A 16010-nucleotide genomic window follows, 5' to 3' on the forward strand; every position below is an offset into this window, starting at 1 on the left:
CCAACTAGATCACCCCCACCCCAACTTAGCCATAGTTTCCCAACTAGATCAGGCTGGGGCGCATTGCTGCGCTCGTCATTTTTGACGGTAGAATGATAGGAACTCACACAAAGTATATAGAATTTTGTTGATAGAATGATAGTGATTCACACAAATATATGGACAATTTTGTTGATAGAATAATAGGAATTCAACAAACATATGTGGATATGCAAGGTGAAACTTAAATTCCTCAAAACAAGCTGATTATGTCACTGACCATAAGTACAAAGCAAGGGTTGTTGAACCGATCTGTACTTGAAATCTTGCTGGTATGTACAGATCAAGGCATTGGTAAGGTGGCCAAACCAATTATAATATCTCAACAACATCAAGTGAGAAATGCAGATTTATGATGTATGTGCACAGATAAAAAAAGCAAGAGAAACAAGGAGAATTCTATGACAGATGCAGCCTAAGAGTTTCTATGTCATTCAGAGGATGTATTTACAATCTTTCCTGCTCATGAATGGCGTAATTTTTTTAGTCGCTTGATTAATTGTTTTCTATGCATCTTGCTGGGCCATTTTGTGTCGAGTTAGATTCTCACCAAAGGACTCTCCGTCATCACCTGCTAGATCTTTCTTGATGGCCCGTAGATCATATGTTGGTAGTTTCATTGCAAGCCAAATTACCTATGGTGACTATTTAGGAAAATACAAGTGAACACGCATGCACAAATAAACCAACGAGGAATTATAGCAGAAGGAATATATAACTTAAAGTTGGGAAAATGAAATAACGAGCTTGTAGTCGTTTGGAAAATATACAATGTATCCCAGCAACCATGAGATAACCGTTGAAGCACACAAGATGGCACAATAGCAGTTAAAAATCTGGAGACTGGATTTGAATTTAGAGGGACATGTGCAATAACATGCTTGACTTATGATGCCTCAGCTATTTGTTCACCAATAATTGCATAGGCACTGTAGAGCAATGTAGCATCACATATATAGTTTAGCCATCAATGACATTTTAATTAAGGAGATCAAAAGCAGTACATGGTCGAGGTGATTGACGTCACTTGATTGAGCAGCACACTTGATTTCTTCGGCGTCTCCTTCTTCATAAGCAGACAACAGTTTCATTGCACATTGGTTCTGGTCACTACTCAGGAAGCCTCAAAACCTGCAATATACCAAAAGAGTACTAACAGTCTGCCACCAATGCACAACTTACTCTGACAAATCATTGTAGCAATCTGAGCTCGTTGACAATCTTGATATTTTCTTTTAATTCGAAATACACATATATACTTGGGTGTTGGAAGTCATGATACTGCTCACGAAAAGAAGCAACATGGAATAAATCCTCAAATTTCCACATGAATATTTTAGCGGTGATAAACTTCCAAGACCAGATGGCACACTATTATTCATTTAAAAGCTTCTAAGTTTTCAATGCATAATCTTTATGCATTTTATCGTAAGTACAAAATCTCTGAATAACTAAGTAAGCATGTTGTAGTTGAAATAGTACCTTCCGTCGGTGTTGATGACGCGACACTTATCAGTAGTTAAACCAAATCTTACATGGAATGCAGCAGCATCTGAAGATGAGAGGATAAAATGTAAGATGAGTAAACTATAAAGCACTTCCATGAGGAAAACATAGATATAAGAAAATTTCATTTACCCTTTATCAGATTCTGTCAAAAATAAGTTGTTGAACTATTGACTGTCAATCCTCACTTCTCCAACCAGCTGGATTCAAGCAGCATGAGTTTTCACATCACTGCACCGGATTTTTATTGTCAGTCACTCACTTCTCCAACCGGCATCAATATAATCTCGTGGATTGCTCACATCAAGAATCAGTCCGTCAATTTTAATTTATACTCCCTTCGTTCCGAATTACTTGTCGTGGGTATGGATGTATCTAGATGTATTTTAGTTCTAGATACATCAATTTCTATAACAAGTAATTTGAAACGGAGGGAGTAGAAGCAAAGATACACGTTAGGTGCGCGTGCAGCGATTATCTAGATTGGAACCATAGAAAGAAAGAACCATGCGCCTTGTAAGTTTTAGTCCCTAAACTTCTCAAACCAGTTAAGTTTAGTCCCCAATACCGCTTTGCATGGTTTCTGTCTGACTTCGACACGGTTTTGTGTGGGACCCACCTGCCAGCTGAAATAAGAGGAGCACTAAAAAATTATTGTGGCTGTAGGGATCAAACCAGCGTTGCCACGCTCGCCCTAGGCTGAACTCACATGTATTACTACTGGCATGCCATGCCGGTGTGCATGCATGCGTGGTGAGCATGTGTGGTGTGCCTGCGATGTACGTGCATGACGTCCGTGCGCGCGCCACGGCCCGCTGTCAGCGCGTTCGCTGTCAACTACAGCGGCTCTGTTCACCCCGTCGGTGCGACGCAGCTAGCAGCAATCGTCCGCCGTGTCACACAGCCTTCTGGGCACGGCAGGAGGGCCTCGTTCTTGGTCCAGCCAACACAACTACACAAGATCACCGGGGTGCACTGTGACCTCGTGGCTCACGTCCAGCAGCTATGTAGTTGCATCGCCTTCGGCCACGGGTGTAACGTGGACACATCATCCACGCGGTCGGGGGTCACAAGCATGCATTTCTTGCTGACGCCGAAGCTTAAATGGACAGGTCGGCGTCGTTCGTGGAGCAAATGTAGAGATTTTTTTACGGTGCATCATACTACCTATGGAACCGAGTAGTATTGAATCATCTTAGCCGTTGATTAGCGGGGTAGTTTTGTCTCTTTTTTTTCTTAATTAGAAAAATCCCACACGGTGTCGGTGACCATCCTCCTAAGGCCCAGTCGTTGCCATCGCCGGTCATCAACGCGCATACCCAACAATCGATCAGAGGAGCTAGCCTCCGTGCCATTAAGTGGGAGATTCAAGTCGCTGGCCGGGCATCGGATCAACCAGCAGGCCGCGGAGCCGCCGCTGCAGCGTCCTGATCAGTGGTGCCTTCGCTGCTTGTGCCTGCTTCGCTTGCGTGCAGCGGCCGCAGCCGCCGCTTGATCACCGGAAAACAATCAGCTAATCATCGACGTACTAGTGCCTCAGGACACTGATCAATCAACTTTTGTGCATGGTGATTTCCTTGGCAAAAATACCGTCCGGCAAGGATCCGCCGGGAAGTATTAGGACGGACCGGTCCCTGCAGTCCCGTGGGAGCAGGATAAACCCACAAGAAAACACACGGATTTCTCAACGGTGTAGAGTTTTGGTATTTACTTCGTAAGCCTTCCAATTTTACCCCTTAAACAAAATATACTACTGATTTTTCCTAATAGTATTAGTGGATCTAGTCCATTGAATGACTTGAAATGGACGGCTCATATAGTTTTGATGTACCGTAAAAGGTCTCCAAATGTAACTTGTGGACGAGCAACGCGACCAGGCCTGCATGTCAGCGTTGTTCCTCTACCAATGGTGCAGCCCGAATCTTATCTGGTGTCTTTTGTTTATCTTCTATATTGTACGTCCTTATTTACTCAACTCTCTCAACTTTTGGTCAAAACCCAGGCGATATGTCATGTTTTGGTCAAAAACCGTGTTCATGTCAGACAAAAACCATCAAAAGCAGTATGAGGGACGAAAGTTATCCGGTTTAAGAAGTTGAGGGACCATGATTTGCTGGTTTTAGAGTCGAGGGGCCGTTTCTATACTTTTGAGAGAATTGAGGGACGAAAAATATACTTTTCCCTTACTAATTTCATAAGGCAGATTCTAACTTAAATATCTAATGTCGGTACTTGTTTTAATGTTTCAATCAATGATTGAAAGATGAGAAAGAATACAACAAAATCAGATTCGTTTTTTCAAGCCCGTTGCTTCTAGCTCACACTGTCACACATATCTGAGAATGCAAATCCATTGATTGAAATTAATGTAGCTTTTTTGTATTACAAGTCGTACTTGTTCGCCCCCCTCATGTCTAAATCCTGGCTCCGCCCCTGCTTACTTGCTTCTTCCAGATCAATATCACTACATGTTCTGCATTATTTCCTAAAATGATGATCTCATTATGAATTATTCTCGCAGAACCTCTCCACAAAATCCTTGTTAACAATTGGTCCTCGTGGACGCGTACTCTCGAAGGACCCGTGTCTACCGCTGTGCCAATTAAGACGTGGTACTGTGGTAGATTCTTTCAGAACGTGCCATTATTTACGCAAAAAGGAGCCTCATCCACAGTGAAAAACAACTTTCTAGTAAAAAAAAGATTCCAAAGCTAAACCTAGCGGCCTTGCAATGATAAGTAATCCAGTCTAAGAATAATCATTGTGATAATAAAAATATACTAGACAAAATTACGAGGAAGAGGTGGATATTATCCATCGACAATTTCAAAGTCTTTATCAGAATGGAACATAAAGAAATAAAAAAAACAAGCATTTGCAATACAACGTTATTCTTCTACAACAACAAGAAGAGGCGATACATAAGTATCCGTCGAACACCGCACCGATCTCGCTCCTGTGCAGCTCCATGGGCCGCACCGGGGTGCCTAAGATCCGGCCTCCTAGGGCCCCTCCTCATCTCCCCTCATAGTCGCCAAGGTGCGTCGCCGAGCAAAGCCTTGATGGTGTCGATGGTGGTGGAGCCATTTTGTGGCGGCGGATCTGGTGGTTCAGGAACTTGGTAGCGAGATGCGGTCTTGGCGCTACGAGCAGGCGCCCATGCCCCGAAATCTTCATAGAAATCGGTGCCCTGTCAGAATCGTCCTCGCCATCCTGCGCGCGGTTATCCAAAACCTTTGCCGCCGTGATCGGGTTCAACTGAATTTAACTAGACATGTATTGCAAAATGGGGGAAAAATGAATGTCCCACCGATGAGTGAGTTTCACGACATGGAGGTAGCCATTATGACGACTCTGAGTTTGCGCGTCGACTCGGCAGCCTTCCTTTATGTCGATGTACGGAGCACGCATCATATGTAGTACGACGATTACCGATAGGAGGAACAGAACACCAGTACACACAAGCAAAGGATGCAGCGAGCAGCTCTCCCATCTCCCGAGCTGAATCAGTTGGCGGTTGTCATGCCTTCCTATTCATGGACGATAATCGTGAAGTCCCTCCGTAAAGAAATATAAGAGCGTTTTAGATCTGGGAGTATCCGCCAGACAATGAACTGACTGGTATAAAATCTGTCCTCGTTCTGATCTGATCACCCTCCCGCACCTACTACCTCCAGCACCCGTTTTGTAACAAGCCATGGCGTCCTTTTCTTGGCCTGGCCGTCGTGGACACATCCATCCAGCACTGCTAATGTATCCGACCGATCACTCTCCCGCACCAACCTATGTACTGTAGCGCGTGATCGACGCCGGGACGCCGATGCCTCGGGCGATCCGGATATACGTCGTCGTCGGTGATGGATCGATCGGCCCCTCCGCGAGTAATTCAGAGGCAGGCTGCAGGGTGATTCCGTGGGGACGACGACACACGCAAGACGCCCTTTCTGGTTTCTGCCTCCTCCTCCTGCACGTACGGACGTACCTAGATTTCGCGGGAGGTTTACCGGCGGAGGACAAGGGCGGGCATCTATTCAGCCCGCGCCCCCTCGGTCCCCCTCGCACACCCATTTGGCCGGTCCATGATCAGCGGCGGGGCACCCCCTATTTTCTTTTTCTTTTTGTTTTCTCTTCTGTTTTTGTTTTTCTTATTCAATTAATTTGGGATTTCAAAAAATAGAGTTTTGAAAAATTTTGTGGATCCAAAAAATTTCCCTGATTTCGATAATGTTCATGATTTCAGAAAATGTTTGTAATTTCAAAAAATGCTAGTTAATTTGGATATTGATGAACCTTTTTTTAATATGATGAACTTTTTTTAGTTAGAGGAACAATTTTTTTTGAGAAAACATAGATGATTTTTTAAAAAATTTGATGGACATAATTTGAATTTGATGAACATTTTTTAAGATCGATCAAGTAATCTCGAGTTTTATGAACTTTTTTTAATGATTAACAAATTTCGAATTTTGATGAATTTTTTAAATTCCGATGAACAATTTTTTTTGTGTATTTGAAAATAAAATTCGTAAAAAAAGGTTAAAAAAAGTAAAGAAGAAGAAAGAGAAATATAAAGGAAAAGGAAAAGAAAAAAGAAAATAAAGAACGAAAAAATGAAAAGAAAAAAAAAACAGGAAATGGGCCGGCCCATATGACACCCGCACTGCGAGAGGGGGGTACGCGCTACCTCGAGCGCGAGCGCCCTACGCGCCGTCTAGGATTCCCCAGGCAAGGAGGCATGGTGTTGGCGGCTGACCATCGTGGATCCACCGTTCTTGGCCCAACTTGGTGTGCCGCGGTGGTGGGTTGCACGATGATCTGATCTGGGCCGTAGCGAACCAGCGCCCGCCATAGGGTGATGGCGTGGTTCCGTCTCAACCCGCGTGCCTTGAGATGCATTGTTTGGCTGCGGTGAGATGGTCGACGAAAGTCATGCTTAGAATTTTTATTTTGGGTCGACGATGGTGACGTATTTGGGCCTTAGGAGTCGTCGATGCCGTTCCCACCTTCATCGTTGCCCTTGTCTCAAAAAAAAAACATCATCGTTGCCCTGTTTTGGGTGGTCGAGGTATCGGCACGGAGCGTGGCGACAATCCTTCGTTGCAACTAGCGTCACAAAGATGGTCCGTGACAATTTGCCGGTGATAATCACCACCATGGCGAGACAATGACAACTCGTGGTGTACTGCTTGAGGTGCCCATATTTGACACCAGCCATGAAAAGCATGGGATTGTCGGGTCATCTCCAAGTTGGAATTTTGGTGTTATCATCTTCTTCACCATGTGATCAATGGCTCCATTCATCTTCGGGTGACTAACAATTTGTTTGGTGTGTGCATGGTTTTTACTTCGCGCGGATATTATGTTGGAACCATATACGCTTACATCATTTTCAATAGCTGCAAATGCTCGACTGGGATTAATGTTTTTTTATTGTTTTTTCTTATTCCCTCCACCTAGGCACAACAGTGATCTTATATGTCTGCAATTTGTCAGCATGATCCTTCGTGTGTGCATTGGTGTTGGGCGTGTGCATCCTTTTCTATAGAGATATTTCATCATGTTTGCATCCTCTTAATGCTTCGTTATGAGTTAATAAAAACACAACCTTTTATCAGGAAGTGAAATAAAACACAAGGAGTTTTCAGAAAGATTCTTATGGCATCTTCAAAGTGGACCCTCAAATCGTCCATATATGTCCTTTGCGAGAGTCCAGACACTTTTTACCATCCAATGCTATCCCTCAAACGTCCACAGACTGGACCGGATGTCCATATTCCGTCAAATTAGAAGCAAGCTTAGAGGCTTTGGAGGAGTCCGGACATCTGCCTGGCCAACCAAAAGTCACCACGTCGGACATCCAGACCCCCCCCCCTACCCCTCTCTTCTACCGCGACATGCACATGCATATATGGACATTTAAGCGACATGGTTGGATGGCTGGCTCCCGCATCAGTGTCGGTCTGAGCCAGTTCATGGATAAATACAGTGTCCGTTTTAGAGGTCAGCTTGGTGATGCCCTTATGTACAAATCAATCAACACAAATGGGTAAAATTTCTAAAGATGCTGAAGTAATCTTTAAAATTTCTTATAAAAGTCCTTGGAATGAAAGATCCCCTCAACAGTTATTATACAAGTAAGGAATCAAGATTAGTTTTGAAAATCCGTCCTCTCCTAAATCTAAATCCTATCCGCATAGAAGGCCAAGTTGATACGGAAATGCAACCGGGTGATTGGCGGACAAAGCTAGCGTGGACGAAGCAACTGGAGATTCTCCTTCCTTGCAAGAATCCACCACCCAAGTTCAAAAAGAAAAAAAGGAAGAAAAAGAATCCACCCCCTACGCACAGAGATTCCTACGATCAAGATACTCTTCCCTTGGACTTCAGAACGGATCAAACTCGCCGATGAGTGCTGCCACAAGTTGCCCCTCTTTATTCCTGACATTAGAAAAACAATTAGCACTTTCTTAATTCTGCTCACTAATTAGTCATTCCTGCTCGGACGATACCAATGATGATGACGTGTTCGATCATGTACCGCTTCGCAGCCGTACCCTCCGTGAAGTTATTATTTCGACATGTGCCCTTGAATTTGTACACTTCATAATAACTATACGTGACATGCACCGGTCTCCACTGTTCGGTCAATGAAATAGTAGTGCCGGTAGGTAGGACATTACGTGATACGAAATGAAATTTCATGCTGTCACAATAAATTATGGTTTCTCTGTTCAAAGTCTCCAAGTCGTGTACAGAGATTGTAGGAAGTGATTTGCGCACTTGTGTGCATTCAGAAGCGAGAACAGTAGTATGCTCCACCTTATCTTGCCATGAATCTAATGATAGCGCAGCTGTTCAAGTGTACTATGAAGCTCACATATCAAGGAGCCAATGGATGCTACAGTATGATGCATTTTATTTTATGTTGATATAATAATATATATTTTTTTCCTTTGCAAACTGCTCCTGTGTATATCTCATTTGGTTTCCAACTAATAGTATATATTTATATGTTATGAATGAGATGGTGACATCCAAGCACTTTGTTTGCTCAACGCCTACCTACCTAATTGCTTGGCCACCAAAGAATAAATAAGTCACTTTTCGTAATGAAATTTGAGAAAGGTATCACCATTGATTGCTCTATACGTCCATTGGATGCCTTGCCTTTTCTCTCGGCAAATCTCACTCAAGGCCGTACCCCTATTGTGACTATATTGATTAAAAATAATAAATCTTTGGCTCTCTCTCTCTCTCTCTCTCTCTCTCTCTCTCGATGTTGTATCCATTAATTCCATATATATCTTGCTACATGAGCTCAGGAACCTTCTGACAATTTTTTTTGACATTGGTAGTATATATGAAGGGGGTTCTGGTTGTATGAAATCAGATCATGCATGCGAGTGAAGAGTACGTATTGATGCACTTGGGGTTGAATGAAATGGTACTTGTCTCTCTCTGTGCATGGCATTTGGGACCCAACATGCTATCTTGGGATTGTTTTCTATTTTGCGGGAAAATTGAAAGTCGATTGAATTGGTTGAGACATGTCTTTCAGTACATAAGTTTTCTACAAAAAACAGGAAAAAAGTTATTCCAAAAAAAGACACTGAAAATGATCGGAAAGCCTTGACTACTTATTAACCAGTAAATAACCTTTTAAAAAATGATGACAATGAAGGTGATAAAACCATAATAGTGTTTCATTTCGGTGAATAGACACGAAATGTAAGTGGCAGAAAGTGAAGGGAACTGACGCTACCAAGTGGAGAAACTTGATCCACTAGCTAGCTAGATTAGTTGCACCCGTGAGTTAGTGCTAAGTGGGGGTTGGCCGATACTTACATCGATCACACTGTCATACACTTACGAATATATCTTGCACGGTCTCTTTGGCTGTGGATGATTTCGACACACTGTAAGGAGAACTTTTCCATGCCAACTTAGCACCACACAACCAGGTGTGCAACACGTCGACTCTTTTGGCGCTAGGGTTGACTCTTCATAGTTCACCGTTTTACACGAAGGGGTGGTATATATGATCGACAATGAATTGACTTGCGGCGTTTTCAGTACAATTTCATGCATGCATCGCTTTCACTTCCTCGGGACATTCTTCGACCATAGGATGCAATCGAGATGATACCGTGTTGGCGAGCGACACATTGTTGATAAGAGCTTTGGAGATTTGTCGGCGCGTATATTTTTTCTTGGAGATCGACCCTTCACTTGTTGACCGACGCCCCACTTCAACATGATACTCCCGAGCCACTTATAGCCGACACCCGTCTTGTTCGACCAGACAGTCTCCATGTCGCACCAAAGATACACATCACTTCAAAAATAACATTTGTAGGGGGTTATTTCTGAAGCTACCCCTAGGCCTAGGTGGTGGGCATGCAGGTGAATCCATGCAACTACAGGGGTTAATGCACAAAAGGGGCCATGCACAACTAATCAATACACTAGTGCCCAGCTGTCTGGCCTCATATGCTGACACCAAGATATCATAACAGTGAGAGAGGAAGAAGGGAAAAAGAATTCTCTCATGGGTCAGGATCACACTAAGCCAGAACTAGAAGAGTGCACATATAAAACTTTCTAGGCTAGCCGGAAGAGAAATGCACGAGAGATAGACACAAATCTCAGATATATATGTGGTGGCCTAGTGTTAGGCTCACACGCACCTAGCTCACCAGATTCAATCTCCTTTGCCAACAACGACCGGAGAAGTCCCGTGAGCTTAGCTCTCCAGCTAGCGACGGGGCGCCGGCCGGCGGGTGCGCGGGCTCTCGGTAGTAGACGGTGGGCGGCGGCGCGTCAGCTTGATCAGTACAGACATGGGGAACGCGCTGGGGTGCGCCGGGCTGGGCGAGCGGCTGGCGGCGGCGGCGCGGGACGGCGACGCGGCGGAGGTGCGGCGGCTGCTGGCGGCGGACCCGGGGCTCGCGCGGTGCACAGCCACCTTCGGCAACCTCAGCTCGCCGCTCCACCTCGCCGCCACCAAGGGCCACCACGAGGTACGTACGTACGTGCACGTGCCCTCGCGCGCGCGCGCGCCGGCTTGCCGGCCGGCGAGATGGCCCGACGACCCGCTCGCTCGACTGCTCGTACGCGTGTCCTCCGGCATCTCGACGCCGGCCACCGCCGCGCGCGCGCCTGCCTGCATGCATGCGGATTTGTTTCCGTTTTGCATGGACTAGTTCAGCGGGTGCAATTTGAATTCAAAACCATGCAACGCGCGGGCCTAGTTCAGCATGCCATTTATTTTATTTCTTTATTACAAGTTCAATGTTCAATATGGCTGGTGCTTTACGGATTATTTTTTTTGCAATGGCAAGATAAGTTGCATTTTGAAAACCGACACTAGATGCCAACCCTACAAAATTCAAACTGCGAGTCTAAGAGTGTCCATTAAATTTGAGGCTCATTGACTAATAACTATTCTCTCCGTCCGAAAAAGCTTGTTCCATAAATGGATGTATATAGCATCAAGTTAGTGCTACATACATCCATTTGTGAAACAAGCTTGGAACAAAAAAATTTGGACGGAGGGAGTACACAAGCTCACATCATGGTGCTCAAAATATATATATTCGTGAAAAGCCAAAATAAATTCAACGAAACAAAACGTAGAAAAAACAAGTGGCCCGGATTAATCAGCTAGTACGTAGATCCCACATATTGATCCTCCTAGTAATGTCTCGAAAGGTACCACCATATCCAATTTGTTCCCCAAATTAATTATCATTACGGACACCTATCTAGCATAACCACCGTAGCTTTCACTTAACCACGGACAAAACCGTGAATAAATAAAATAAAATAAAATCGCGAGTCGATCGACAAGAAAACCTACCGACTCCACCATATGAGATTTGATTTGGGGTGCATGCGTGCGTCCTCCGGCTGTGGTTTTCCAAGCAAGCACGACTCATTTTTCCTTGGTAGAAAATGACCCCTTCGTCGTCGTGTGGCCAAAAATTCACGGCAAGGAGGTCGAGTCACCATTGTAGTAGGGACGATGCATTCTTTTGCACGCAAGTTGGCACCAGTAGCTAGTTAATTAGTTGGGATATTTTCGGGCCGGGTTACTGTCAAGCTGATGTGTAATAGGGTAGATGGATCAAAAGGTTATTTGACTTGATGGTTTTCCTCTCACCCAAGTTGATGGTATATAATGGGAGCCAGGTAGCCAGGTAGGTGCGTTCAGTGTATTAGACAGTGACACGTAGATTTTGATGTGAAATTGTAGGGAAATCCAACAAGTTGTCTATTATTTTTTGGCAAGTTGATTTTTTAGCCTTCTCGTCTCTCCTCTGTATCTAATGGCTGTCGTGCTTTCTCCTTCCTCCAGCCAACTACTCCGCATTCCTTGTGATCCGCTTGATCTGGCGCCGCCCTAACAGCTTTCTGCCGCCACCCATGGCCAATGACAGCTCCCGTGCATCGGTGCGTGTCCTTGCCGGCCTGTCGCCCTACCCACCCGGCCATCTCTCTAGAGCCGACAACCCACCCTCCATCCAAACCGTCAAGCCTCCGACTCCCCTCCACTGACAACGCCGCTACCATGTTGTCCCCTGCTCGGCCCCACCTCTCTTCCTTCTCCCAGAAAATCGGCTTACACAAATTCGATTTCCAGGCAACTTAGCAAACCCGAAAATCCAAATATGACGGGACAGTCCTTTTCAAGAATGGGTAAGGCTAAATGTGCATACATGTGTGTGCCTCGAGTGCTCCGTAATAATCAAGAAAGAAGACGTAGAATGCATGGCCAAATTTTCTTGAGGGCTTTTATATAAAAAGTTAACCGCCTCGTGCAATTGAAGCACACATGCACAGTACTTGCACTGATTTTCGCAGCACAAGTTGCTGCGTTGCTGTCGACGCATGTGCCAAGTAAACTGTGATTGACAGTACAGCTAGTAGTAGTGGGCAAGGCTAAAACCCATCGCGTCAGGACGCCATCACGAAAGTCACGGAGAAATTAATCAAACGCAGCGTCGTCCTGTCCGCTCCATCGTCCGGCTGGCTCGCTTTGACGATTTTGTCGAAAAACATATGCTCAGACAGTGATTATATATGCAGTTGGAGTACATGAGTTGATGAGCAGTAGCTAGCGAGCCAGCTGGTTAACTGTTTCCGTCCGCAGTCGTACAGTCGTTAACGATCAAGTCACGTGTTCGCCGACCTAGACACACAACGCTATTAGTACGACATACGTAAACATCCTGTCTAATTTGATTTATTTATTTTACTGCAAAATAAAAACGAAAATCGATTCCCCTCGTGCCGTCGCGGCGATTAAGAAAAAGCTTTTGCGTGTTCTTGAAAAGGTTCCGAAGGTGTTTACGTGCGTGCGTGCGTGCAGATCGCGGCGCTGCTGCTGGAGAAGGGGGCCGACGCGAACGCGAGGAACGTGTACGGACAGGTATGCAATATCAATGTATGTGTGTATGTCAGTGCCAGAGTGTGAGGTGAACAGTGCTGGCCGGCTTGTGTTATTGCTCATCTCAAGTTCCCAACCAACTCAATGTGTCAGTCTCTGAGGCTGATCTCTCCGACTCCGATCGATCGGTCGTCAATGCAACGCTGCTGCCTCCTGTCGCGCGCGTGTTGCTGTTGGTACCACTTTTGAGAGAGAGAGAAAATATAGAGTTCAACTAATCTTAAATGAATACTTTATTTACATATTTTATTACTTTCATTTCACATAATGTTTTGCTTATTTCCAAAAGTTTGTATTACTCGGGGTTGCCACGTGGGCGAAAAACATTGCAACACCATCCTATAGGGTTTACATTGAAGAAATGGACCAAGGCCGAGTGTTAAAAATTGTGTTGTATTGAAACTGAGGGACCAAACTTAGATTTTTGACAGTTCAAGGATCCATTATATATTTTTTCTTATAAATTTATGTTTTCTGTAAAGGTTTAATTATGGATTTTCTACTTAGTCGTCGACATAAGTAGGCAGTAACAGTAAGAGAGATAAATAGAAGGATCCATCCGACATCCGATTTTTAGCCATAACAAATGTGACGTTTTTCAGGGCAATTTATATTGGCGAGATGATGGGAAATTAAGTTTGCAAGCACGTCAATTTTCTGACAAAAATATGAACCGAGACGGATTTGCCATGCTAGCAACTAAACTTGCCATCCTTGGAGAACATAATTCTCCTAAAAATCATTCGATTTGCCATGATTAAAAATCTGACGTCACATTTGTAGTGGACTCCAAAGTGTTTCCTACATTAAAAAAATGTGGTCCGGAAATTATTATGTACAAGCATCATGGGAGAGATAATTTCTTGGCAGTAAAAAGTTCATGTTGAAAACTGCATACTGTGTTTGTTTGTTTTTTTGTGTGTGTACCTCTGCTGTAATCCCATCAGACAAATTTGTACTGGCTTTTCGTTTTGCTCAGTAAAATGGACCGTGTTTTTCCCCCAAATGCAAATTGATGGACCGTTGATTTGAACTGCAGACGCCGTTGATGCAAGCGTGCCGCTCAGGGCACTGGGAGGTGGTTCAGACGGTGCTTGCCTTCAGATGCAACGTACGCCACTACTGTAATTGGAGCCAAGATTCAGCTCGCTTGCTGCTACTCTGTTCCCGCAGATCAATCGAATTTGATCGCGATCTTTGCTTGTGGCCGAATCGATTGATCAGGTGTGGAAGGCCGACGGGCTTACCGGGCGCACGGCGCTGCACGCGGCGGCGGCGGGCGGGCACGTGCGGTGCGCGCGGCTGCTGCTGGCGGACGCGGCCGGCGCGGGCGAGGGCGCCGGGGCCCGGTACGCGAACCGCGCGGCGGGCGGCGGCGTCACGGCGCTGCACCTGGCGGCGCTGCACGGGCACGTGGACTGCGTGCACCTGCTGGTCGACGAGGGGGCGTCCCTGGACGCGCAGACGCTGCCCTGCGCCGCGGCGCCCATGGCGGCCATCGGCGCCGGGAGCACGCCGCTGCACTACGCGGCGTCCGGCGGCGAGGTCCGGTGCTGCCAGGTGCTCGTGTCCCGCGGCGCCGACCGGATGGCCGCCAACTGCAACGGGTGGCTCGCCGTGGACGTGGCCCGGATGTGGAAGTGCAACTGGCTGGAGCACGTGCTGGCGCCCAAGTCGCAGCTCCCCGTCCCCAAGTTCCCGCCCTCCGCCTACCTCTCCCTCCCGCTCCCCTCCCTCCTCGCCGTCGCCAGGGACTACGCCGCCGCCGGCTTCCCCGCCTCGCCGGACTCCGGTGCCGGCAACGACGACGACGCCTGCTCCGTCTGCCTCGAGAGACCCTGCAACGTCGCCGCCGAAGGTACCCTACTCTGCTTGTCCGTTCGCCCAATCACCTGCAAAAAATTTGTCAACCTTTCGATGATCTGTTGATCGTTTCTGGTACGATCGGCGTGCAGTGTGCGGGCACGAGCTGTGCCTCAAGTGCGCGATGGACCTGTGCACGGTGATGAAGGCGTACGAGGTGCCGGGGCTGGCCGGCACCGTGCCGTGCCCGCTCTGCCGGAGCGGCATCGCCTCCTTCAGGAAGGCCGTCGCCGCGGCCACCGCGCCGCCCGAGGACGACCACCAGAGCATGGGCGGCAGCGGCAGCCTGCCCTGCGCGTGCGCGCGCTGCCAGGACCGCCACGGCAGCCCGGAGGATGAGGAGGACGAGAAAAGCACATGCCGGTCTTCCGGGCACCGGAGCTACGGCGGAAGCGGCTTGGACGGCCCGGAGGCCGCCATAGCTCCCCTCTACTGCGCCCCGTTCACCGGCCCCTCCGCCATCTTGTCCTGAGAACCAGCGGCTCTGCCCGGATTAGTTTCGCAGGAATTTCATCGTGCACATACAAAAGTTTCACAGGAGTAGTATACACAGACGAAACTGGCATACCATTTGATTTGTTGTGTTTGTGGTGTGATGAAATGATGTAGATACGGTAGTGGGGTGTGGATGTGGTGGACATTCATAGAAATTCTTTCTTGTAAATTATACCACTAGTCACATTGATCTTATGAAGTTGCGATTCTTTCCAATCGAGGTGAGGACTACAAAATGCATGTAGGGTGACCGACAAAACTGTGTTTGTTTACGCAATGCATGCCATTTACTAGTAGAAGAAAACAAGTACTCCCTCCAAAAGTTTAATCTTTTTATTTGTTTACGGATTTACGAAATGTTAACCTTTTAAATTTGAAAAATTGCTAATCAAGCATTTCAAAAGTTTAGAAGTGTCTTTAGGGAAATGTTGACCAACTATTCAAAAAATGTTAATCTTGCATTTGAAAATTGTTTAAAATGTGTATTATATAAAACGTTGACCATGTATTAACAAATGTTAAATTTGTATTTGGAAAATGCTAAACGTGTATAAGAAAATTGTTGTTGACATATACAAGAAATGTAAAATGAAACCAAAAGAAACAAAGAAGAGAAAAAAAAATGAAAACCAAAAAATAAAATGAAAATGAAAAAAAA

At 45.9% G+C, this 16010-nt stretch overlaps 1 protein-coding gene across 2 annotated transcripts; it reads left to right on the forward strand.

The window, feature by feature from the left end:
- Window positions 1-10191: 10191 nt before the first annotated feature.
- Window positions 10192-15568, forward strand: LOC119331261 (probable E3 ubiquitin-protein ligase XBOS36). Of its 2 annotated transcripts, XM_037604431.1 has the most exons (5): window positions 10192-10565; window positions 12917-12976; window positions 14034-14105; window positions 14219-14852; window positions 14950-15568. In XM_037604431.1, exons 1-5 carry the CDS (start codon window positions 10386-10388, stop codon window positions 15327-15329), a joined length of 1326 nt encoding a protein of 441 aa, XP_037460328.1. In that variant the 5' UTR covers window positions 10192-10385; the 3' UTR covers window positions 15330-15568. The 2 variants fall into 2 exon arrangements, with proteins under 2 accessions (XP_037460328.1, XP_037460329.1); XM_037604432.1 differs by lacking the exon at window positions 12917-12976.
- The last annotated feature ends 442 nt before the right edge of the window (window positions 15569-16010 follow it).

Source organism: Triticum dicoccoides, chromosome 7A, assembly GCF_002162155.2.
Source record: "Triticum dicoccoides isolate Atlit2015 ecotype Zavitan chromosome 7A, WEW_v2.0, whole genome shotgun sequence".
NCBI classification, from domain to species: domain Eukaryota; kingdom Viridiplantae; phylum Streptophyta; class Magnoliopsida; order Poales; family Poaceae; genus Triticum; species Triticum dicoccoides.